Here is a 23,993-nt window from a genome sequence, read left to right on the forward strand (position 1 = left end):
AATCCTTCAATTCTGATGAAAAGGTCGGCCAATCCTCGATATTAGACGTCATCCTTAGGAGATCTGAACAATCCGTAGCAAAAAGGGCTTTATCCAAGTCCAACGCTAATAAACACTCCATAGCCCAAATAAGGGTATCTAACTCTGCATGTAATGGGGATAAGCTTCTGCGCGATCCTTTTAGCCCCATGTGCAGGATTCTATCACCGATAGACGCAATCCAGCCATGCCCACTCCTATCCACCTCTGTATGCCAAGATCCATCTATAAAGCATACAAGGGATTCTTGAGGAATTGGGATCGAAGGTATGCATGCTTCTACTACCGCTGGTGCTAAGTCTCTGTTATTTGCTCTTCTCCAAATTTCTTCTTCTTGGATAGCTTTCTCCAGTATATCTTGCGGAGATTCAGAGATATTTTCAAACACTTTCTTATTTCTCCAGTACCACATCATCCACGGGAACATTCTCAAGTTTTGATCAGTTGCACCAGAGTCTCTGCCACGCCCATATAGAAAATCGAGGTTGCTATATAGGGAAGATGAAGGGAACACCATAGGATGGGAAGGGATTGTCGATGAAGCCCATACTTGACGTGCTGGGGGGCATTCAAATAGCATATGGTTTATAGTTTCCTCCTCCGCTCCACATCTAGGACAATCTTTATCTCTACCAATATGGCGATAATGCAGGCGTTGACATGTTGCCAAGCACCCAGTCACACATTGCCAAACGAAATGCTTAAGCTTCCGTGATGTTTTTAACTTCCATGCTTGCGCCTTAAGTGTCGTAACACTAGGTCCCTGAGAAGGGAGGTCGCAAGCAGGGCGAGAGATAGCTCTCGCGGCTTCGTATCCAGATTTAACGGTATAATTTCCAGACTTTGTCAGAGTCCAAGAATAGCCGTCCCTTGAGGCATTCAAGCTCGGTTTAATCCCCAAAATAAGGGTAATTTCTTTCGGGGGGAAGAGTTCCCAAAGACGTTCAATTTCCACTTTTTTTGTGTTGAAATCTATCAAGGTGTTAACACAAATCAAAGGATTTCTCTCACTAGTTAAACTTTGGGGTGGCCGTGCTGGCGTATCTGGGATCCATGGTTCAGTCCAAATGCACGTATTAAAACCCGAGCTTATGGTCTTACGAATTCCGTACGAAAGAACCTGCTTTGCTGCCAACATGCTCCTCCAGCCATACGAAGGTTGATTTGATACTTGTATCTCTAATGGACTACAATATCGAAAGTATCTCCCTTTTAGAACTCGGCTAAGAAGGGAATCTGGATATCTAAGCAATCTCCATAGTTGCTTTGCCAAAAGGGCAAGATTAAATTCTTCTAGTGTTCTAAAGCCTATCCCACCTTCCGAAAGTTGAGTACACAATTGCTTCCATGATATCCAGTGTAGTCCTTTACTGTCTGCTTTATTGCTCCACCAGAAATTGGTTATCGCGCTAGTTAGTTTTGAGCATATAGCTTTTGGTAAGAGAAAACACGACATTACATATGTCGGAATTGCTTGCGCCACTGATTTGATCAGGACTTCCTTTCCTCCCTTGGATAGAAATTTCGAAGTCCATAAGTTTACCTTCTTATGGTGTCTATCCCTCACGAATGCAAAGATTTGTGCCTTTGACCCATGAATCTTCTCAGGGAGACCCAAGTATGTGCCCATGCCTCCTTCTTGTGCTATCCCAACAATAGATTTGATCTCTTGACGTATATGGGACGGGACCTCAGTTCCAAACATGATAGAAGATTTGGAGAAGTTAATTTCTTGTCCAGACGCCTCACCATAAAAGCGGATTATATCGATAATTTCCTTGCATTGCTGAGGATCGGCTCTGCAGAAGAATAAACTGTCGTCTGCAAAAAGTAAGTGGGAGACACGTGGGCTTGCGTTTGAAATACGTAAACCCTGAATCTTTCCCTCTCTTTTTGCGTTCCTAATTTGAGCAACTAAGGCGTGAGTATAAAGTATAAATAGGTATAGAGAGATAGGCTGGGATTTTTCTTTATAATAGTATGTTTCCTACTTGGGTTTATATAAGCTTGACGTGTTAGCTGCGTGTTTCGGACGAGTGAATATATATAATTAGAACCAAATTTTAAAAATAAACAAAAATAGACAAAAAAATATCTTTATCGTTGGGAATGTTATAACTTTTAAAAATAAATCCCATTTTCCATATTTATCGAAAATTAAAAAAGGAAAAACAAGACACGGTCAAAATTGTCTCTCGATATAAAGCCTAGATCTTTATTAGGGTTTTATTAATTTTTATCATCACTCTCTCTCTCTCTCTCTGTCCTAAAATCACAAAAAAAAAGGAGCGATTTTTATTTTTTTTAGGGGAATGAGAATTTTCTCTCTGATTTGATTATCATCAATCTCACATTTTTCATCATCATCTCATCTGGGTTTTGGTTTTTTTTTTTGAGGATGCCAGCGACGGAATACCAAAGATCATTCGGGAGGTCATTACTGAATCTACGGCGAGACTCGGCTGTGAGCTCTGTTGACTCGGCGGCGTCAAGTAAAGTAACAGGCGAGTTGACTGGGATGGAGACGGAGTTGGATTCTTTCCAGAGAAAAGTCGCTGAGAGGTTTATCAATCTCAATGCCTCTGGTTGTGAAGATCTCTTGTCTCTCGAATGGGTTGGCAAGCTTCTTGATTCGTTTCTCTCTTGTCAAGAAGAGTTTCGTGTCATCCTCATCAACCACCGCTCTTTGATCACTAAACCACCCATGGATCGATTGATCGCTGATTACTTCGAGAGAAGCGTGAAGGCTCTCGATGTATGTAACGCGATCCGTGACGGTGTTGAACAGATCCGCCAATGGCAGAAGCTGATCGAGATCGTAATCTGCGCTTTTAACAACACCGGTGGTGGAAGTGGAACCAGCCAGAGACCTCTCGGTGAAGGTCAGTTTCGTCGTGCGAGGAAGACTTTGATTGAGTTAGCTATCGGTATGCTTGATGAGAAAGATTCTTCTTCGAGCTCTGTGTCGTCTCAGCATCGTAACCGTTCGTTTGGGAGGAACAAGGAACATCTTCACCACAAAACAATCGGGCATTTCAGATCGCTTTCTTGGAGTGTTTCGAGATCATGGTCAGCTTCAAAGCAATTGCAAGCTATTGGGAACAATCTAGCTACTCCTCGAGCTAGTGACATTACCGCAACTAATGGTCTCGTTGTTCCTGTTTATACAATGACTTCGATATTGCTGTTTGTGATGTGGGCGCTTGTGGCGGCGATTCCTTGTCAAGACAGAGGCTTGCAAGTGCATTTCAATGTTCCAAGGAACTACCCGTGGGGAGGGTCTTTGATGTCGTTGCACGATAGGATCATTGAGGAATCGAAGAAGAGAGAGAGGAAGAACACTTGTGGGTTGTTGAAAGAGATACATCAGTTTGAGAGGAGCTCAAGGTTGATGAATGCTTTGGTTGATTCTGTTCAGTTTCCTTTGTCTGATGAGAAAGAGATGGAAGTGAGAGAGAGGGTTGAGGAATTGGGGAAGCTTCAAGAAGCTTTGAAGAATGGTTTGGATCCGTTTGAAAAGAAAGTGAGGGAAGTGTTTCATCGGATTGTAAGGAGCAGAACAGAAGGTCTTGATTCTGTCGGAAAGCATCACGGTTCTGAATGATGTTTTAGTGAAAAATTTATGGAAAGGGGTTTTGGCACAAGTATAAAATCTGGACAAATTCAAGTATGTTTATCAATTGTGGAATTGATGATTGTCTGAATGTTTCATAGAGAAACTTCATTTTTACAATCTTTTGCCATGTAAAATTTTCTTGCCAAAGATTGTTAATTTATATGTATTTTGGTTCCACTTCAAAAGGATCGGAAAATATAATCCAATTAAGAAGTTCGCTTTTTATTGCATAATATGTTGCCTCTTTCGGTTATAAACTGAAGAGAAGATAGAATAGTAAAAATTCTTCGAACATTTATTATACAAGTAAAAACACAATCACAAAGGATTGTGAACTAAAGATAATATATACAAACTGTACATGCTTTAATATTCTGAAAAAGGTCATACTTAATAATTTATAAATCTTGTTAAACTCCTCAGCTGGATACGTCCTCCTGCAGAAAAGAGAAAAAGAAACCCACAAAAAGCTACAAAATGTGAAACAGAATCCAGATGAGGTGGCCTTCATATACAGTTAAGCAAGATGATTACATTGGGTAAGGTTTTGGAGCCCAATACAAACACTAGGCTACAACAAAACAACCATTCATATCTCCGTTCTTAGATGCAATCATCAGGCTTCTCTAAATAACTAATTAAGATCAAATGTAGGTAAACAAAAACAATAAAAAAACCTTGAAAATAATGCCTCAGAGGTAGTGACAACTGTGATGTAATTCATCACTGAAAAATCTGATGAAAACACATATATACATCACCGGCATAACCAAAGATTCAAAAACACTTTTTTAAAAAAATAGGTTAGGTTTGGGTGAAGTGCATCAAAGAGATTCCCATCTAGACATACTCATCATTCTATTTCTCCAAATGGAGAATCTGATGTCCCTGTCTTTTTATCATCATCTGCACTCACACTTAACCTCTTAACAGAACAAACAAGAATAACACCTACATAAACTATTGTAAACCTAAAGTAACACAAACGAATTCAATTCACTATTAGAGAGAACCAAAAAAAAAGATTGAAATAGCCTCAGAGTTGGTTTGTTTTCCTAGAGACATAGCCCTCAAAGTATATTTAACACCATCACAGGCAACATCAATCAAGGCATCAGACTAAATAACAACAATAAAACAGAAACAACATCAACACAACAAAAATATTGAATCTTTTAATAAGCCCCCGAGGTTGATAAGAGAAAATACAGAGATACAAGATTAGGGTTTCCAAGAGAAGTGGCTCTAATATGTCTCCAAGGGAAATCACGATGGCTTTAAATAGGTAAGCAGAGGCGGCGAAAATTAGGGCAAAAAGAAGGAACTCAAAAGATATTGACTGGGCTTGTGTGAAAATATGAATTGGCCCATAATACAAACTAATGGCCCAATAAAATTGTAAAAGTAAAGAAGTTAACCTTCCGAATAATCAAAACAGCCTAATTGATTTACACAGTCTACCTTCTCTTCAAGCAGAGCACACTGTTCCGTTGGTCGACGTCTTAAAGTTTTCCCTGCGAAATCGAAGGTTGTCCCTTAGTCTGCTTCTGTAAGCTCTTTGTTTTCACCATTTCTCTCTCTGCTGGAATCTGTTTTTTTTTACCTACAATGGTTTTAGTCTGCTTGTTCATGTTCTATTAAATTCGTTTGTTATTTCCAAGAGAACAAATCCTTAATCCTCTGTTTCTATTTGTCTTAAAGACTTTGTCTTTCCTATATATATATATGAATGATCCCTTTGATATCGTCTTCAAGGAGTGAGTTTTCTTTGATGGGTTAAGCCAATTTCGGATTTGGGGATTCTTGTCTTCTGTGTACTCGATGAAATGCTCATCCTTTTTGTTTATTCATTCTTCTGTGATACTTTGTTAGATGTGATGAATTTTGGGTTTGCAGAATGGGAAGGGTTAAGCTGATGATAAAGCGGCTAGAGAGTTGTCTGTATTGTGTGATATTGATATTGTTCTTCTTATGTTCTCTCCTACCGGAAGGCCTGCCGCATTGCATGGACGTCATAGGTATCTAATGGGTACTCTGAAGTGGATCATGGCATTGTTCTTTGATCTTGCCTGAGGGAAATTCACCTGAATCTTGACAAGTTCATTCATTTGTTTCTTGTTTATGCAGATGTATTGGAGATGTCATTTCCAAGTTTGCGCAGTTGACTCCTCAAGAAAGGTCAAAACGGTATATGTTTCTCCATTATTTCTAGCTCAACTCGCAAGTACATTTAGACCTTGATCTTGATAGTTGTGTTGTAAAACTGATAACTTTTCTTTTAACAGAAAAATGGAGAGCCTTGAGGTACAGACTTCATTGGATCTCACTTCCTTTTCATAATGGGTTATTGGTATGGGAAACATATTGAGCTGAAACATCTACCTATTGTATAGGCCCTCAAGAAGTCTTTCATGAAACTGGATCATGATGGTGCAAGGTACTTTATTGATAAGTTCTATGTAATCTTAAGTTCGGTAAACTATTTGTCACTATTATGATTATCCCTTGGTAAAACACTTGAACGGTGGTCCTTTGTTTATCCTGCAGGAATCAAACTATTGAGGTAAAGGTGATGGATCAACTAATTTTTCTCCTGGATATGCTCGTGACTTTTGACTGCTAAAAGACTGTACTTGAACATTTCATGAACAGGGTCTGAATAACCAAGTAGCGTTTTTTCAAGCTCAGGTTATGGAGTGTCACAGGAGACTGAGGTGGAACTTTGGAGCTTTTCTGTTTTAAATACCGTTTTTTATACTTTCTATTTGTTTTTCCAACCCTCTTAACTTAATATGCTTGTGATAGATTCATTTTGAATCTTCTTCTGTCGTGTGTGTTTTCAGCCGTTGGACAGATATTGTTAGAACTGAAAACATCGAGCATCTGGAGCATTTGGGGGAATCATTGAGAAAATCTATTGAAAGAGTTTAGATTCACAAGGTATGTATGGTAGTATATGATGACTTGCTGACAAACATATATGAAAATGTTAAGAGTTAGTAATGGAAGCAGCTTTTGCCTTGCAGGAACATTTCAGAAAGAATCAACTCTTATTACTAGTATGTACAACAACACAGGTTAGTATAAGTTATGACACTTGTCCCCCCTCTCTTCTCTCTCGCATTCCTGAACCGGACGAAACCTTCTAATGCAGTTTCATAGCGGGATATCATCACCTTTGGTAATAAATGGTATTCAAGAAAATCATTTAATCTCATGGCTTCCTGATAACAGTTACCAACAAATGTTCATACCCGCTGACTCAAGTTTTCTTCCTCATCGGTGAGTGAACTGTCAATTCAATTAAGGTATGCTTTGAAGTTGTATGTTCTGCTCAATTCAAAGATTTATGATCAACAGTGAGATGGAAAATACTGCAACTGCATCACTTCCGGTTTACTCAAGCTTCTTCGAGTATAGAATTCAAGAAGATCAGAATTGCAACCTTGAACAACAACTTGACCGCTTAAGAGAAGAAGGCAATGTGCTAAACGAGCTAAACGGAAACAGCTGCTCGAGTTTGTAACTCGGCGAGGAGTATTCATATCTTACACAATTTGGTATGCAAAAAGAGAAGAAGTTAGAATCAGGTTTTGAGTTTAACTTCCAACAAGATCTCTCTATGTATCCGGTTAGCCACAGCTTCCAATTTCCTGATCAACTGGTGTTTGCTGCTACTGATCATCATCGAACTTTTAGTAACCCAGTGTTTGACCACTCTGATAACAATCAGGTTAGTGCACAGATAAATTGCTTTACACACAATTAAATTCCAGAAAATAAGCTTAGGTTTCTTTCTCTTGCAGCAACCAGATTGACTCGGAAGAGGTCGTGAGTAATATCTGTCTTGTGATCAAAGATTAGTTTTGAGTTACTGTAGCAATGTACATATAAGTTTTTTTGTGTACATGTATACTACTGCGTATGTGTGTACACGTACATGATATTCAGCAGATTTGTGTATATCTATGTGTGTGTCAGTGTATTAAATAATACAACACTAGAACTTAAAAAGAAGAGTTTTAATTTGATGAGCATCATGTGAACTCAAAAGGTTTATTTCCACAATCAACGGTAGAGATGTAAAGAAAATGAGAAAATTTGCACAATCTTCTTTTCTTTAATATCGATATCTTCTTCCACGATAATCCTACAGATCCAGAAGAAGAGCACACAGGGATTATTTTGTATAAATTCGACAAAGCTTTTAACTTAAAGAACAGATCAAGAAACAGAACATATCTTGTGTCTTTTAAGGGAAGGTGTAGATGGCGAGAAGACAAGTCTTTCGTTTTCAAATGTTGTTGGTTTTAGCTCTTCTTTACCTCATGATCTCATGGAAGCCTGTTCTGATCACTGCAAGTGTGTAATATCTCTCTCTTTCTATTTGCTCAAGTCCTCAAGTTTCTTGTTTTAATTTCTTGTTTAATGTAGGAACTGAGAAGTTAACAGAATTTGAAACCAAAGGACATGAGTTTAATCAGATTAGCCAACTGGTAAGAATTTACTCCACACACACTGACACACAAACAATGTGAGCAAGGATCAAGTCTGTTTTGTATTTTGATTCTTGTTCTTGATTTTTCTTGTCTGGATGCTTCATGTTTTTATAGAGACGCACTGAAACTGATCCTAAGAGAAGACCAAGGACAAGGAGGATGATGATGGACGTGGAGGAGATTAACGATTATCCAGGATCAGGTGCTAACAACCGCCACACTCCTCACTGTTCTGAATGCTAATTCCAAATTTCTTGTTAATTCTAGCTTCTAAATATAATGCAATAATCTTTTTATATGATATGTATCAAGATTTAAGAGCATGGAGGAGTCTTATCTTAATACAATGGAATCTTAATCTAAAAGGCTATGTGAAGATATCAAATATTTGATAACACTCAAACTTTATTAAACATTTAAACCCATGTGTAAAAAGGTTAAGACTCAATTTTTATGACATTTTAAAAGAAAAGTCCCACCATTAACTTAGCTCAGGTTAGGTCATCCACTGATACACAAAAAGGTTTTGCTCTGCTTTTCCCCTTGCACTGTTTTAAATATGCCATTTTTGTTAACATTTTTATTATCTTTTACGTAATCTTTTTCCACATGATTATTTAATCGTTGTTTTCGTTTTATTTGGTGGAGAGACACTGAAGACAGTGGAGGACACACAACCACCTCAAACATGATAATATCTTAACTATTATAAGACAAATTCTGGAAATTAACGGATACAACAGAATGAATAACAAGATACATATAATAAAACATTATTGTTTCACATGATTAAAATGGAATAGGAAAACGAAGCTCTCCACAACATGATCAAACAATATACATATAACTTAGACATCAATTGGATCAGTTAGTGTCGGAAGAAGGAGCAATATCTGGCGCTGGAGAAGGAGCCTGGGAGGTACCGTCATCGGCACGCATGAAGTCAAACCTTTTGATGAGTATATTAGCAACGAGCTCGTTGGCCTTATCGGTGGGGTGATACTCGTCCCAAAACACGTACTTACTTCTGTCTTTACACAATGTTGACGCCGGGATACATGTCAGCGCCGGCCTGATTTTGTAGAACGAGCAACACGGCGAATCCGAGTTATCAAACCCTATAATATTTTGCACACAAACATATTAATAAGTTAATCCGATGAGTTCTTTTTTGGTATTTTTATGACCTTTATGTAAAAATTTGTGTGAAAAATGTCGTAAATAAATGCTTCTTTTGACTATATCAAAGTTTGTATGTACCGTATTTTTGGGGGTTAGTGATGACGTCGTTGACGAGGTCATAGGCTTCACCAAATTTGTAGCTTGAATTAGGGAGCTTGGACTCGAGATTGAGAAGCATTGTGGAGGCAGCTTTGTTGAATCTCTTAGCAAGATTACTCGCTTTGTTTTGACAATTGCCATCGAGGCTTAGAGCTCTTTGTAGTGGGATACAACCCATTGGTCCTAGCCCAAACACCATTAACTTCCTCGCTCCTAAACTATGCAAGACCTATAACATTACATATATATCACCAATTATGTATCAGTCGATTCATATATAAAAGATAACAAAAATTGAAGTGAAAGTGTTAAATTTGTTTAGACTAATTAACCTTGAGTTGAGATTCAAGTGTTTCCATTAAGTAGTCTACGAAGGTTACATCATTGTACTTCCAAGAGTCGCTATAGACAGGCATCAAATAGTTGTTAATGAAGTCATTGCTGCCTAGAGCGACGACGTATCGAGCATCTTGGAAGAACTTGTCTGCCTCTTTTTTTCCTATCTTTGCCACAACTACATCTTGTGTCCCTTGGAATAATTCTATTTGCTTCCACAGAGAAAGTCTTTGGATCTTCACAAATACAACCCCCATGAAAAAATAAAATAAAAACATCATTTCTTTGATGAATGATCTTATCAAATATATTTTAAAATTATAACATCATATATTCACGAGACTTACGAAATAACCACCAGTCTCATTCAAGATTCCACCACCTCCTGAAGCATAGTTCACTCCATTTTCTAGTATTACGTCTTCATTCATTGATGGATCCAAGAAGGCTACTGGTCTTGGCAACCCAATTTTATCACCTAAAATTTTTTAACCAAAAAAATTATAAGGTTGTACTAAAATGTAATTCTCACATGCTATACCATGATTATTGATTAATTTATAAGTTCATACACATGACTTACCTATAATGTCTGAAACAGTGCGGCCATTGGTGAACCTTCCATTAGGCAAACCATTGCCAAAATCAATCCCGTAATAGGGCAGATTCGCTGTCGCTAAACTTCTTGGTAGATTCTTATTGTTGCCTACATCAGACAATGAATCTCCGAATATAAACTGGACTATCTTGCAATCGTAGCCGTTGATTCCAAGAACGATGAACAACAAGAATATTGCGCAAAACTTCATGTCGCCAGTTTTGAAAGTTTGTTGATTGAAAAAGATTTGTTAATTTGGTGGGTTTTTAAAGGGTTTTGGAGGTGAAAAAATAGGACTAATTAGTAAGAAAGGTGGAGTAATGTGAGACTAAAGAGGTGAAGGTAGATTTTGAGTTGATGAACCAACTGATTTTGTTTTTCTTTCTTCTTTAATAATTATTTTTGTTTTTATGTTTGATTCAAACCTACTTCTACTACTCTTTCCTCGTGTTGGTGTCGTAAGTTGTAACCGTTTCTTGTCCGTAAACTTGAAATCTTGTCATTTTAGGGAATTATCAAATCTTGCAGTAAATAGTTTCAATTTTGGGGTTTCAGAACTCATTTATCGAGTAACACCAGAAATCAGTTTTACCTTAATGCGGAATATTTCCTTGTAGTGTTAACCAAACTAAAACCTCTATAAACTGATTTTCCTCATGCATGTATTCTTCACTTGCTTTTTCGTGACTCTAGCTAGCTACTCTTACTATATATATATGAACAGAATCATTTGTTAATGAAAATCACTATTCATGCCAAAGAAAGGAAAATGTTTGTCTAATATTTCTTCTTCTTTTTTTCTTCTCGTGGGCTAAGATTGGAATATGTTTAATCATGGGCCAGTTTCAAGCCCAATGGACTAATTGTGTGTTGGGCTGCTGGATAAAATTAAGGTGATTGAATGGGTATTCTGGTAAAATAACCAAAAGATGACCGTTCGAGACCGTTGGACAATGAAGAGTGTGTATGGTAGAAGGCTATTTCTGTCTGAAACAGAGTATGTACTTGTATAAAACAGAGCGAGTTAATACTTGAGGGGGGGATATTAATTTGGTCTGATTGTACCTTTAAAAAGCCAGTGTTTTTAAACCAGGACATACAAATCAATTTTGATTAACAATCCTTTGGTCATTAAAAGAAAAAGAAAAAAAAATAATGAGAAAACACTGAAATATCCATTGAACCATAATTGTGTGAACAAAAGATTCTACGGATCTCTTATGCCTAAAGATTCTACGGATCTCTTGTGCCTACAGGTGTCAAACGGGCCGGTCCATGTTTTTCCCGCCCGGAGACAATTTCTATACTTTTGAACCACAACACGCTGCCCCGCTAAGCCCGCAGACATAAAAGTTATGTCCAAGTCCGCCCGCAGACCTAAATAATATATTAAAAATTAAAATAAAATTAATAAAAAATATATTAAAATAAAGTAAAAATAATAAATAATAATTTTAAAAAACAATTTTAAGTAAAATCAATGTTTATATTAATTTTTATAGATGTTTTAATTTTTTTACATTAAATTATTTGTATTACTACATACTTTTAAAAGATATATATTTAAAATTATATAAAAATAGTTATGTATCTATATTAAATATTTATTTTTATTTAATATTTAAAGACCGCGGGTCAATTTGTCAACCTGCGAGTATAACCCGCTAAAACTAGCAATCCATTTCAACTAGGCTCGTTTTCTAACTGACGTAATATTTAATATCTGCTATGCTGAGGTACTATTTAGACTAGGTCTGCTGGCATGGAGTTCCGTTGACACCACTATTTTGTGCCCATAAAAATAAGTGATCAAAAGACACACGACATACTAGTTACATAACTTATCCTACGTGGACAAAACTCAGCCGCTTGGTCCACAGAATGGGTACCACATCTACCCACAAAAGAAAAAAAAACAAACCCGTAACTTTATCCTCATCTCATCATCACCGTCCATTTCTTAATCCAACGGTACATACTCCTCGGAAATCTCCAACAATATCTCTAATCCACTCAAACAAAAACACATTTAACCAAAACAAAAACTGAAGCAGCGAGAGGCCGAGAGAGGGAGAGAGGGAGAGAGGGAGAGAGAGAGAGACTCCATAGTCAAGTGCGTGTGTGTGTTCACAGAACTCCTCAAGCTTTTTTCTTTTCAAGACAACAATGGCGACGGTTACACTCAAATCCTTCACCGGACTACGCCAATCATCAACGGAGCAAACCAACTTCGTCTCTCATCATGTACCTTCATCACTTTCTCTCCCTCAACGACGTAGCAGCTCTCTCCGTGTTACCGCAGCCAGATCCACTCCCAAACTCTCCAACCGTAAACTCCGCGTCGCCGTCATCGGTGGTGGTCCAGCTGGCGGAGCTGCTGCGGAGACTCTAGCTCAAGGAGGTATCGAGACGGTTCTCATCGAGCGTAAGATGGACAACTGTAAGCCCTGCGGTGGCGCCATCCCTCTCTGTATGGTCGGAGAGTTCAATTTGCCGTTGGACATCATTGACAGGAGAGTGACGAAGATGAAGATGATATCGCCTTCGAACATCGCTGTTGACATTGGCCGTACGCTTAAGGAGCATGAGTATATTGGTATGGTGAGAAGAGAAGTGCTTGACCAGTACCTGAGGGAACGTGCTGAGAAGAATGGTGCTACTGTTATTAATGGTCTCTTCCTTAAGATGGATCATCCTGAGAACTGGGACTCTCCCTACACTCTGCATTACACTGAGTACGATGGTAAAACTGGATCTACGGGGACAAAGAAGACAATGGAGGTTGATGCTGTCATTGGAGCTGATGGAGCTAACTCTAGGGTTGCTAAATCTATTGATGCTGGTGATTACGACTACGCTATTGCGTTTCAGGTCAAATCCCTTAACTTCTTTGAGTTTCATATGGTTGTTGGTTGATCAGTAGAGCTGTTAAGGATTTTTGAAAGATCATGTTTTTATGGAGTTTTAGTTGGAATCTTTCAGGAGAGAATTAGGATTCCTGATGACAAAATGACTTACTATGAGGATTTAGCTGAGATGTATGTTGGAGATGATGTGTCTCCAGATTTCTATGGTTGGGTGTTCCCTAAGTGCGACCATGTAGCTGTTGGAACAGGTACTGTGACTCACAAAGGTGACATCAAGAAGTTTCAGCTCGCTACTCGTAACAGAGCCAAAGACAAGATTTTGGGAGGCAAGATCATCCGTGTTGAGGCTCATCCGATTCCTGAACACCCGAGACCACGTAGGCTCTCGAAAAGAGTGGCTCTTGTTGGTGATGCTGCAGGGTATGTGACTAAATGCTCTGGTGAAGGGATCTACTTTGCTGCTAAGAGTGGAAGAATGTGTGCTGAAGCCATTGTTGAAGGTTCACAGAATGGTAAGTTAAAACAAAACCGCCTTTTTCAGGTTCTTGAGTTTTAAGTTTTTAGTGAATAATGCTAAAGTCTTATATGTGTGTTTTGGCAACAGGTAAGAAGATGATTGATGAAGGGGACTTGAGGAAATACTTGGAGAAATGGGATAAGACATACTTGCCTACGTACAGGGTGCTTGATGTGTTGCAGAAAGTGTTTTACAGATCGAATCCAGCTAGAGAAGCTTTTGTTGAGATGTGTGCTGATGAGTATGTTCAGAAGATGACATTTGATAGTTATCTGTACAAGAGGGTTGCCCCAGGTAGTCCTCTGGAAGACATCAAGTTGGCTGTGAACACCATTGGGAGTTTGGTCAGGGCTAATGCTCTAAGGAGAGAGATTGAGAAGCTTAATGTTTAAGAACAAAAAGATGAGGTCTATCCCTTTTCTTCCTATCTCTCTCTTTTTGTTTCTTTGTTAGTAGCATCTACAGTACACTAATGTTGTTGCTCTTCAATGGTGGTATTATTCAGTATCATATTTTATGTTTTTTTTTTGTTTATTGAATTAGTCAAAAAGCATTTGGCTTTACAATCACCAAAAAAAAAACAGAATCACAAACCACTACTAAACTCATTTGAGAAACCACACAAGAGATACTTGACCTCTTCATCACTCTCCTCCATTACTGCATCATTAACCGACTCATCACTAGCGACAGATCCGCTGCTTGAACACGAAGCTATATGAGCCTGATCGGACTTGTGACTTCTCTTCTTCTTCCTCTTGTGATTAGCCTTGAAACAAGCTTGTCTCAGCCTTTTCGTCTTGTCCTCAAACTCCAAATCTGGTAACTCCTCAATCGTCCTTTTCTCCTTCTCGAGCATTTCCAACGCGTTCTGCAGTTTCCCTGCATTCTCTTCGCCTTCCATCTTCTGCAGCTCCTAATCACAGAGAATTAAAAACATATTCAATTCACTAATCCAAAAAATAATTAACACTGTGTTTAATGTCTTGTTCTACATACCTTGACGTTACTTATTAAAGTTTTTAGGCTCATGAGTTTGCGATGAGGCCATCTTCGAATACCCAATTCACGACATCTTCTTTTCAGAAGAGTTAAACCAACGTTGAGCTCTATAGCAGCCTGAGTTATAGGCATATAGAAGTAGCGAGAGACAGTTTCCATTGACAATGCCTTTGAAGCTGGACAAGTCGTGTAGGTAGTAGTAATGTCGCTGATGATTCTGACGCTATTTTCTCTGCGTCTCTCGTTAAGTTTCCTCTTCTTTGTCGTCTCTTGCACTGCTCCATGTTTAGTCTTCTTTTCCGATGAAGCACCATATCCTCTGTTATGCTCTGTTTCGTTCCATGATCCAGAGCTGTATGAATTGAGTACATCTACAGAACAAAACAAGACCCATGACACCTCTAAATACATACATATATATGTAATTATGTATATTATGACAACTATATTAACTATATATTATACCTTCAGACAAAGGTTCAAGATCAGGTAATGGCAGAGAAGTTGTAGTCAAAGGAAAAGATTGAGAGGCAGAGCTTTCGTGGAGAGCAAGAAGATCTTCTTCCCAGTCAAATAGAGGATAACTTAAGGAGCTGCATGCGTTTACCAAAAAAAAACAAAACAGAGAAATTAAATCATAAGAAAACAAAAACACTATTATTAAATTAAACAAAACAAAAGCTTCTGAAATTGACCTGTGATCAAAGGATGGTGAATGAGTTAGGAACGAGAATGGCTTATCTTCTTTGTTTTTGTGATCAGCCATTGTAGAGAGGGAGAGAGAGAGAGAAGTTGTGTTGTAAAAATCGATGAGGGAGAAAAGATTTATATGTATACACATTCAGATGAGAGAGTAGCACATTAGTAAGATATGGAGAGAGAATAAAAGTGAAATTAGTGATGATGAAACTATTAGGAGAGGTGGGTTATTGACGGCTAATTGATAGCCCTGTTAAATTTGGAGTTACGAGAGATATGAATATGATTAATGTTAATTAGTGGTGGTTAAATTGATAGGGCCGTTTTGGTTTGGATTAGATTTCTCTTTTCGTCTCTCCATGCACATATGACATGCAATCATTTCGAGTAAATACTAGTACATACAATACACATATCACATATGTACACTATGTACATGTTCTTATAGTATAACATTACACATAACAATGATCATGATGATTGTGTATAATTAATAGCCACTAACTGAATGAGGTTTGCTCAGTTAAGATTACAAGAAGTAACGTATGGTTAAATTAAGTATAGATCATGGCCAAGCTTCTTTTTTTATCTTTCTATATTTCACAATTTATCATAAGTTATTATTATCAATGAAGTAACAAAAAAACGTTTTTATATTCCATTTCCACAAAAGAAACGATCAAAAAGCCAAAGAGTTTTTGGGTCCTTAATTAGGGTGTCTGAGAAACCGTTTGGAAGAAGAGTTAGTAGCAAAACCTCTGCTTCTACTCTTTCGATGTCTTGGAATTGGAACTTTCTCAAGAAGAGACAAGACCTCAGGCATCGATGGTCTAACTTTAACCTCTCCAATACATTGTAAAGCCAAGAAAGACATCATAAACGCTGCTTTCTGAGGGTATTGACCCACAAGCTTCGTGTCCATTATCCTAAACACTTTTCGCTTGTCTCGCAAGTAAGGTGTCGCCCATTCCACTAGGTATTCTTCTTCTCGAGCTTTGGTTTTGTCTATTGCTCTACGTCCAGATAGAATCTCTAGCAAGACTACACCAAAGCTGTAGACGTCACATTTCGTTGTTAGATGACCTGACAGAGACCAAAAGCAGAGACCAATCAATGTGTTCTAGAAATTTTCATGTTATGTCGTTGTTATCAAAGAGAAACCATCAACCATCAAACAAAGATGAACCTGTTGCTAGATATTCTGGAGCTGCGTAACCTTCTGTACCGATGACTTGGGTTGTCACATGTGAACGGTTGTCTTTTGGACCTTCTTTGGCCAATCCAAAGTCCGAGAGTTTTGGGTTAAATCCTGAATCAAGAAGGATATTTGCTGCTTTGAAGTCTCTGTAAATGACTTGGTCCTTAGCTTCGTGCAAAAAACAAAGCCCACGAGCAGCACCAATCGCCACTTTCATACGCAGTGACCAAGAAAGCACATTAGAACCCCCTAGAACAAACATGATTCGTCAGGTCATGAACAATGCAGAGTAAAATAAACATAAGTGTTGGATTTTAATTCTTACTTACTTTCAAACAAATGATTTTCAAGACTACCATTAGGCATATATTCGTAAACCAAAAGACGTTGTTCATCTTCCAAGGAGTACCCAATCAATTTCACCAGATTTGGATGATGCAATCTTCCAAGATAATACACTTCCCTCTTTAGAAGAAAGCATACACATGTAAAGATTCTAAAAGGGTATAGTATATATAGCCTCAGAGGAAATCATAATAAAGTAATTAGAAAAGAAGCTTACCACCCACTCCTTGTGTCCCTGAAACCCTTCAGTTTTAAGCTTCTTTACAGCAACAGCGACTTCGATTCCAGCAGGTCCACCATTAACACAGCCCTTGTGAACAAAACCAAACCCTCCTTCTCCAATTAGACTCTCTGGACAGAAGTTTCCTGTAGCATTCTTTAGCTCATCTAAGGTAAATGACTTCAGATATTGAGAATGCATGATGTCTCCTTCTTCACGCGGTGCAGGTAGAGTGCTGTTAGCTTCACATTTTCTTGTAATCAGAGGCTTTAAAATCCATGGATATGAAAGATTCGAGCTTCTTCCAGTATCACTATTAGCTCCTAGACCAGAACAATACCACATTCTAACGTCAAAGGTGGGAATGAAAAAACAGAAACGTTGGGAAAATTTATCAACAGCACAATTAATAATTTAAGAACAGGGGAATTAAAGCCCTCTCTGCTTCCGTACGTACCACTAGAGATGAATCAAGTAACTACAAAAAAAAAAGGAAAACCTATTTCTATCTGCTTCTGACATTCCTCTGCTAAGTCGAGTAAGACTTCATTAATTAGCAGTACATAGAGATTCTTAAGTCAGCTAGAACATCTCAAAAACCCAAATATTTCGTCTTCAATTCACATTCATCTATCATGCATTAATAACTAGCTTAGATTACGAGAATCCAGGACAATGTAGCTCTGTCCGTATTGGAACAACAATTATATCAAACAGAGAGATAGATGAAAAGAAGAATGAGAAAGGGGCTTACGTGAAAAGGGTTTCGAGTTCACTGAGGAATCGTCAACGTTAACATCCTCATTCTTTGAGGAAGATCCAAAGCAGTTCCCCATTATAGAGGTCTAAATCCTCCAAAACCCTAGAGAGACCAATTGCAATGGGAAACAAACACTAACTAATCTATAGCATTTATGGATGGATCTTTATCACTGCATCTGTCATCGACATTCTTCCTCCGGGGATAAAAAAAAGGAAGAACGATGTAAACGAGAGAGTGGTGAGGTTCAAAAAATGTGTTTGGATTTCGAAGGTTTTTGGAATTTGAGAGATCAGAGAAAGGTTGAATATTGTAAACCTAAAATTGTTACAAGAAAAATAAATAAAAAAAACCTAAAAACTAAAATTAGAGAGAAAGGAAACGAGTTTCCGTGTTGTATTAACTTCCCTGTCAGAGTCACCACCCCTATTGTATTAATTACCCTATTGACTTATTTACATCACGTGCAACTCTCGTGTCCCCCACACTCTTTCAATGAATTTTCGTTTTAAATTAATTTAAATCCTTTTTATTTTTTCGTTTTTAGTAACTTGTTAATTTATTTTTTTCTTTCTTTTTTTAACAATACCTTTTTATTACTTTTTTTCTTTTCGGACTTTTAAAGAATTATATGATTCATTCATTTTGTCACCACTTATTGATTTTTTAATAATCTCGATCTTCAGTGATCATTTTATCGGTTAGAATAACTGTTATTTTACTATATAAAATAGGATTTTCAAATTAATCCTTAACATGACCATGACACGTGTCAAATACACTGATGAGATATTGACACGTGTCAAAAATATATTATTTTTCAAAACAGATAATTAAGAAAATAATATCAAATCTAAATAAAGTTTATATGTTCAGTTTACATGTTCATATCTTAAAAAAATTCTAAATCAAAATAGAAAATTAACAAAACTAATCTATTTTTCATTGTACATTACTTATATTATATGTGTTTTCTCAATAAGATTTGACATGTCTAAACAAAAAAGTAATTCACTAAGGATGTATATTATTAGCTTATTAATAAACAAATAGTGAATAACATATTTAAAAAGAATAACATAAGTTATGTCAAAAGAATTATTATTTTTGAAACATAATAGGACAACTAATTAAGAAAATAACAGTAATATTACATAACATTACATGTTTCTATCAAAAGCTTTGATCTTTGATTTTTTTTCTGATATAATTTTGTCGATCTATTGCGTGGGTCATTGATTCGTGCGAGTTTTTCAATGGAAGCTATGAGATGCAATAAATGAAATCGAAGTATATAAGCCCACTAATTTAATCGAGGATGGAAACACTGATGGAGGTTCCAAAAGTGATTCTATAGTTAGTAGCATTATAAGTTTGGAAGATAAGTCGGTGTTTGATGTTTTTGGTCAAAATTTATAGTTGTCTTTTCTGAATAATGTTGATGATTCCGGTATTGAAACAAGAACTGCTTGATCGAGTAATTAAGAAGCGGTTTCAAATTTAGGAAGTTGGAATTGTATACCATTTTAAAATTGCTTTCAAACCGGATTTATGTGGTTTTCTATCGAATTAAGTTCGCAAACCCGTTTAAACCAGGTATATAGAAAAATATATGAGAATTTTTTATTCGGGTAAAAATGAGTTGAGAATTTATGATTCGTGAATATTTGAGAAGTGGTCATAGCTTTAAGTTGTTTAAGTACAATTGGATATTTCTGAAGAGTAAATAGGTCGTTGATCCTTAACGTGATTATGACATATGTCATGTTTTAAATTATATATAAACTTTCTATTTTGTATATCTGAATTATCTAAGACTTATATATATCATCCTGATTATAATTTTCAAATTTTTATTTTTATTATATTATATTAACTTTTTTCAATTTCTCAACTTTTATTGGGTTAGTCATAAAATCATTGTAATCGAGTAGATAATTTTCAATATTGTTCATCCAAAATATCTTTGGAGTAAAAAAAATTTCATGGTTAAAGAAATTATGTTATAAAACAATTTTAGTAATTATAAGTACTATAATTATGCCAAAATGAAAGTAAATCAACATAAAATTTGTTTAATTTGTTTAGAAGATATTTTATAGGTGGTGATAAAGAGCATACTTTAACAATATAATAATTTTGGGTTTAAGAACATATTTTTAATGCTAAAACAAGGAGTAAAATTATATGTGGTTACTTATTAAATGTTGCTTTGATGAATTTTTTGCATGTAAAATATTTTGTAAATAAGTTGTGAAATGTTTTTAAAATTTGTCAATAATAATATTTGTAATGATGAGTATTTAGCAAAATTTTTAGTGGGATATAATTTAGTTTTAGATTATTGTAATAATTGTTATAATATATTAAAAGTATATAAATATAAATAAATGTATGAAGGTAAATACAAATATTCTCTAACTTAAATTATTTATATATTTACTAAATAAAATTTCTTTATATATTTAAATTGTTTAAGATTTAAGATTTATTTTCTTCAACAATTTTAAACTTACACATGCAGACCCTTATCTAGTAGGTTTATATAGCTATGAAAATTAATAACTAGAGAGCGATCGATCTATCTATCATTTAATACAATTATATATAGTTGAAATAATGTACGTGTGACTTTCCTTAAATTCGAGAAAATGACTGGTTACATTCTCTCATATGTGATTATTTTCTCATTTCTCTAATATGACAAACCAATCCAATATATCCATTGTTATTGTAGTTGTTGTGTTACTTAGCTTTATCGATTGAAATTGATGATATATCATCTAAATAAGAAAATCATTTATAGTTTTCAGTTATTTAAGATTCACCATATAAAAATCGTAATTGTTTAGGCCTTTAGGGATATTTTAATCATCTTCGATCATTTAATGACAATAATTTTTCAACTTACCACAACCGTTAGTAAAAACATTAGTCTTGGGTTTTTAATTTACGGCACGAGATCTCGTGGTTATAAGAAAGCAAAATTCTCTCAAATAATCTATTACAAAATAAAATAAAAAATCTCTTTGATGGGAAGAAAATAACATTTTGAAAAAACATAAATAAAAAGTGACAAAAACAAAACTTAGGTCATGGCTTGAAATTTGCAGCCTTTTGTGCTTCTTTTGAGTGCATAGCGTCAAGTTCACCCCATACTTTATTGCCCATAAACATAATCTTCCTATTCCTTCAAAGTTATAATATGCGGAAAATGACAGTCTCATTTTCATCGATGGCTCTGTCTCCTAATAAGTAATAACTAATACACCCATTTGATAATATAAAAAAACTTTGTATTCTTAATTCTTTTTTCGCCATTTTGAAAGCCCATAAAATTCATAATGGTTCCTTCCTTTTTTCTTCGACAATATATGTGGTCATGAACACCAAACTAACTAGTGGACTATATTTTGAATATGTTCTTGGAAGATTTGGGGAATAAATAAAAATCATTTGTTCGGCATTTTGTTTTTTAAATTTCAGAAGAATGACTCCTAATTGCTCCTTTTTTTTTAATGTGTCAATAATTACCATTTTCTTAGGATTTGTAAGCTTCTTCTTATCAGTTATGACAAGATCGATACAATATGAAATTCTTAAATGGCATATTTTAATTACAACTTACAAGTACGTCGTTCTTTATGTATCATATATCTTGGTCTGACATGTTTTAAATTACTAAAAGACACAAAACCAATAAAGCTTAGAGAATGAAAATAGCCAAGTATTTGTGGTGACAAAACCCTAACGGAATAGATATTTGGAAGAAAAAAAGAAACAAACAAAATAACCGAAAAAAGGGCGAAGGTTTGATATAGGAAACACGCGAATATTTATGACCGAAGGAGAAGTGACGAACTCGTATCATTAAACGTTTATAAGGTCATCATCATCTATAGAAAAAAAATCCGCAAACTATTATTATTATTATTATAGAAAACAGAAAGAAAAAAAAAAAAAGAAGAAGAAGAAGAAGATCAGATAGGAATTATTGGGTAAGTAAGCTTCTGATTAACGCAGCTTGAGCAGTGTCTGTGTTTGCAAGTAACTCAGATAGCCTCTCACTTAGATCATCGACCTCTCTATGCAGATTCCTTATGTAGTTGCACGTATCTTGTAACACCCTTGCTGCTGAAACCTGTTAATATATTATATATCATCATTTTCATGCCATATATATATACACCATATTCTAAATATAACTAGTTGGGTTAGTTAGCGTACCTTGTCGGAGCGACGACTATCCCTGAGCTCAGGAAGTAGCTGCTGCAACTTGAGAATGAGATCGTTGATTTGATCTTCGGAGATCCTTGAAGTTCCTGATGATTGTCTCGAACGTGATCTTCGTCCCGACATTCTCTTTTTGTGACTCTTGATTAGGGAAGAAGTAAGACTAATAGAGATTAATTAAAGCAAAGGAAACTTTATCGAAGAAACAAGTTATGGAGTTTAGGGGTCACACACAAGTTATGCCGGAAAAGGAAAAGGGAGAGAGAGAGAGAGAGGGGTTGATAGTATGAAGGAAACAAGTGAAGTAACGGTTGTATTTATGTAGGCATTTTTATTATTTGTTTATGAAAATTATAATAAAATTACCTATTTATTTTTTAAATTGAAAATAATATATATCGAATCTTATTTTTCAAATATTGAATTATATGCCCCCTCCTGACAACTTTTGTTATAATAGAACGACTTCAGAGAATCTCATATTTTTATTATAGATCTAAGTTTGATAGCTAGCTAGGGTATAATATTATCGTTGAATCTAGCCAAATCTTGTTAAAATTTTACCTTATAACGTAACTTTTGTTGATATGTTTTTAAGCTTAATTTGAGTTTGACAGTCGCCTAACGACGGTTCATACTTCCGATGTCAGATTGCTAAAGGTATGTTTAAAATTCTTGCTACCTTTTTTTTTTTGAGCAACAAATTCTTACTACCTAAAATAAGCTATAGTAATATCTTAAACGTAGTTATATCCATTATTTTATAGGACAGACATGGACGTCATGTAACAGAAACAAACATTGTATTTTTCATTTTTGTTGTACATATATAGAGTGTTTTTTTTTCTTTTTTTTCCTTTTTTTTTTTGAGTTTTGTTACTTCTATGGTGAGTTATGTTATTTTGTTGTTTTCGTCAAACAGTTAGTTTTATTAAAAGAACTAAAGAAGATGAAGAACTCTTTAACAAACAAAAAAAATGTATATTTCAACTGGATTTTTGTGCGTTTATCAAGGAAGAAAGTAGCATACTTTATAACTAAAATAAGCATATCCATTCCTCGAAACACAACTTCAATTAATATATAAATTTCACATTATCAATGTTTGGGATTTCGCTCTACCGTGTCCACACATGTAACCTTTTTTTAGGTTTATAGTTTTTAAGTTATATGGCATTGCTATTTAAAACGCCATTTTATACAAAGGAAAATCAAAGAAGTATTTCTGGAAAGAGATTAACAAATTTTCTCTGCTTTAGTTTTTTTGCATAAGACTCTTGTGTTGATATATTCATACAAATTAAGAAAAAAAATGTTCTACCTTACTAAAACATTTTAACTCACAATTTTTTTTTTCCTTTTTGTAAATATGGATAAATTAGATATATTCATATCAAATTTCGAATATTAAGTACATGTCTAATCACTTGTTTAAAAGAGAAGCGCTCATCAACCAAACACACACACACACAAAAAGCTCATCAATAAGTTACGAAGTTTCAAAACATATACCCACAGAATTATTAGGAATGCCAAAATTGCATAGCTTATACGTAGAACAAATGATGATGTGTCTACGTATACAAATGTGTGTATAAAGAAAAGTGCCAAAGTAAGAGTTATTTGACTGGTCAAGGGATCACACACACGCCCATGTTCTTTGATCAACAACACACACGTGGCATTTCGGGAGGCACGTACCCTTACACCGACCGACGTTGAACACTTCATCAGCGGCTCATTGTTTATATTTAGTTGTGCACTAATCTGCTGCACCACAAAA

At 35.6% G+C, this 23,993-nt stretch overlaps 6 protein-coding genes, 4 non-coding genes and 1 pseudogene across 12 annotated transcripts; 4 read left to right on the top strand and 7 right to left on the bottom strand.

Annotated features, from left to right (window-relative positions):
- Positions 1-2,075: 2,075 nt before the first annotated feature.
- On the top strand, positions 2,076-3,885 carry LOC104751313 (protein ROH1D). Its single transcript, XR_015584796.1, has one exon. It is a non-coding gene; the product is annotated as a protein ROH1D (transcript).
- A 458-nt stretch (positions 3,886-4,343) lies between these two features.
- On the bottom strand, positions 4,344-4,421 carry LOC147925856 (small nucleolar RNA snoR122). Its single transcript, XR_015585592.1, has one exon. It is a non-coding gene; the product is annotated as a small nucleolar RNA snoR122 (small nucleolar RNA).
- A 52-nt stretch (positions 4,422-4,473) lies between these two features.
- On the bottom strand, positions 4,474-4,568 carry LOC147925857 (small nucleolar RNA R44/J54/Z268 family). The gene has a single exon (XR_015585588.1). It is a non-coding gene; the product is annotated as a small nucleolar RNA R44/J54/Z268 family (small nucleolar RNA).
- Positions 4,569-4,683: 115 nt separating this feature from the next.
- LOC147925858 (small nucleolar RNA Z267) lies at positions 4,684-4,758 on the bottom strand. Its single transcript, XR_015585576.1, has one exon. It is a non-coding gene; the product is annotated as a small nucleolar RNA Z267 (small nucleolar RNA).
- A 328-nt stretch (positions 4,759-5,086) lies between these two features.
- On the top strand, positions 5,087-7,669 carry LOC104751314 (agamous-like MADS-box protein AGL65; annotated as a pseudogene). Its single transcript, XR_015585276.1, has 12 exons — positions 5,087-5,204; positions 5,552-5,673; positions 5,783-5,842; positions 5,941-5,959; positions 6,049-6,092; positions 6,203-6,218; positions 6,308-6,369; positions 6,499-6,595; positions 6,682-6,732; positions 6,810-6,937; positions 7,016-7,388; positions 7,462-7,669. The product of XR_015585276.1 is annotated as an agamous-like MADS-box protein AGL65 (transcript).
- A 29-nt stretch (positions 7,670-7,698) lies between these two features.
- Positions 7,699-8,519, top strand: LOC109129399 (uncharacterized). The gene is made up of 3 exons (XM_019237513.2): positions 7,699-8,017; positions 8,090-8,151; positions 8,269-8,519. The coding sequence occupies exons 1-3, from the start codon at positions 7,924-7,926 to the stop codon at positions 8,395-8,397; spliced, it is 285 nt and encodes a 94-aa protein (XP_019093058.1). The 5' UTR covers positions 7,699-7,923; the 3' UTR covers positions 8,398-8,519.
- A 324-nt stretch (positions 8,520-8,843) lies between these two features.
- Positions 8,844-10,699, bottom strand: LOC104751315 (GDSL esterase/lipase At1g74460-like). Its single transcript, XM_010473233.3, has 5 exons — positions 10,355-10,699; positions 10,119-10,249; positions 9,768-10,007; positions 9,415-9,664; positions 8,844-9,272 (listed from the first exon to the last, which is right to left on the bottom strand). The coding sequence occupies exons 1-5, from the start codon at positions 10,578-10,580 to the stop codon at positions 9,019-9,021; spliced, it is 1,101 nt and encodes a 366-aa protein (XP_010471535.1). The 5' UTR covers positions 10,581-10,699; the 3' UTR covers positions 8,844-9,018.
- Positions 10,700-12,144: 1,445 nt separating this feature from the next.
- LOC104751317 (geranylgeranyl diphosphate reductase, chloroplastic) lies at positions 12,145-14,343 on the top strand. Its single transcript, XM_010473235.3, has 3 exons — positions 12,145-13,240; positions 13,352-13,748; positions 13,841-14,343. Exons 1-3 carry the CDS (start codon positions 12,536-12,538, stop codon positions 14,143-14,145), a joined length of 1,407 nt encoding a protein of 468 aa, XP_010471537.1. The 5' UTR covers positions 12,145-12,535; the 3' UTR covers positions 14,146-14,343.
- LOC104751316 (protein RKD2-like) lies at positions 14,340-15,521 on the bottom strand. Its single transcript, XM_087491998.1, has 4 exons — positions 15,451-15,521; positions 15,221-15,348; positions 14,753-15,126; positions 14,340-14,669 (listed from the first exon to the last, which is right to left on the bottom strand). Exons 1-4 carry the CDS (start codon positions 15,519-15,521, stop codon positions 14,340-14,342), a joined length of 903 nt encoding a protein of 300 aa, XP_087348124.1.
- Positions 15,522-16,000: 479 nt separating this feature from the next.
- Positions 16,001-18,386, bottom strand: LOC104751318 (putative serine/threonine-protein kinase PBL3). 2 transcript variants are annotated; one of them, XM_010473236.3, is made up of 5 exons: positions 17,972-18,386; positions 17,215-17,540; positions 16,982-17,117; positions 16,641-16,901; positions 16,001-16,537 (listed from the first exon to the last, which is right to left on the bottom strand). In XM_010473236.3, the coding sequence occupies exons 1-5, from the start codon at positions 18,051-18,053 to the stop codon at positions 16,161-16,163; spliced, it is 1,182 nt and encodes a 393-aa protein (XP_010471538.2). In that variant the 5' UTR covers positions 18,054-18,386; the 3' UTR covers positions 16,001-16,160. The 2 variants fall into 2 exon arrangements, with proteins under 2 accessions (XP_010471538.2, XP_087348123.1); XM_087491997.1 differs by having other exon boundaries at positions 17,215-17,530; positions 17,972-18,303.
- A 3,426-nt stretch (positions 18,387-21,812) lies between these two features.
- Positions 21,813-22,492, bottom strand: LOC104751319 (transcription factor PRE3). Its single transcript, XM_010473237.2, has 2 exons — positions 22,205-22,492; positions 21,813-22,118 (listed from the first exon to the last, which is right to left on the bottom strand). The coding sequence occupies exons 1-2, from the start codon at positions 22,334-22,336 to the stop codon at positions 21,969-21,971; spliced, it is 282 nt and encodes a 93-aa protein (XP_010471539.1). The 5' UTR covers positions 22,337-22,492; the 3' UTR covers positions 21,813-21,968.
- Between the last annotated feature and the right edge of the window lie 1,501 nt (positions 22,493-23,993).

This window comes from Camelina sativa, chromosome 16 (assembly GCF_030686135.1).
Source record: "Camelina sativa cultivar CO46 ecotype springtype chromosome 16, ASM3068613v1".
Lineage (NCBI taxonomy): Eukaryota > Viridiplantae > Streptophyta > Magnoliopsida > Brassicales > Brassicaceae > Camelina > Camelina sativa.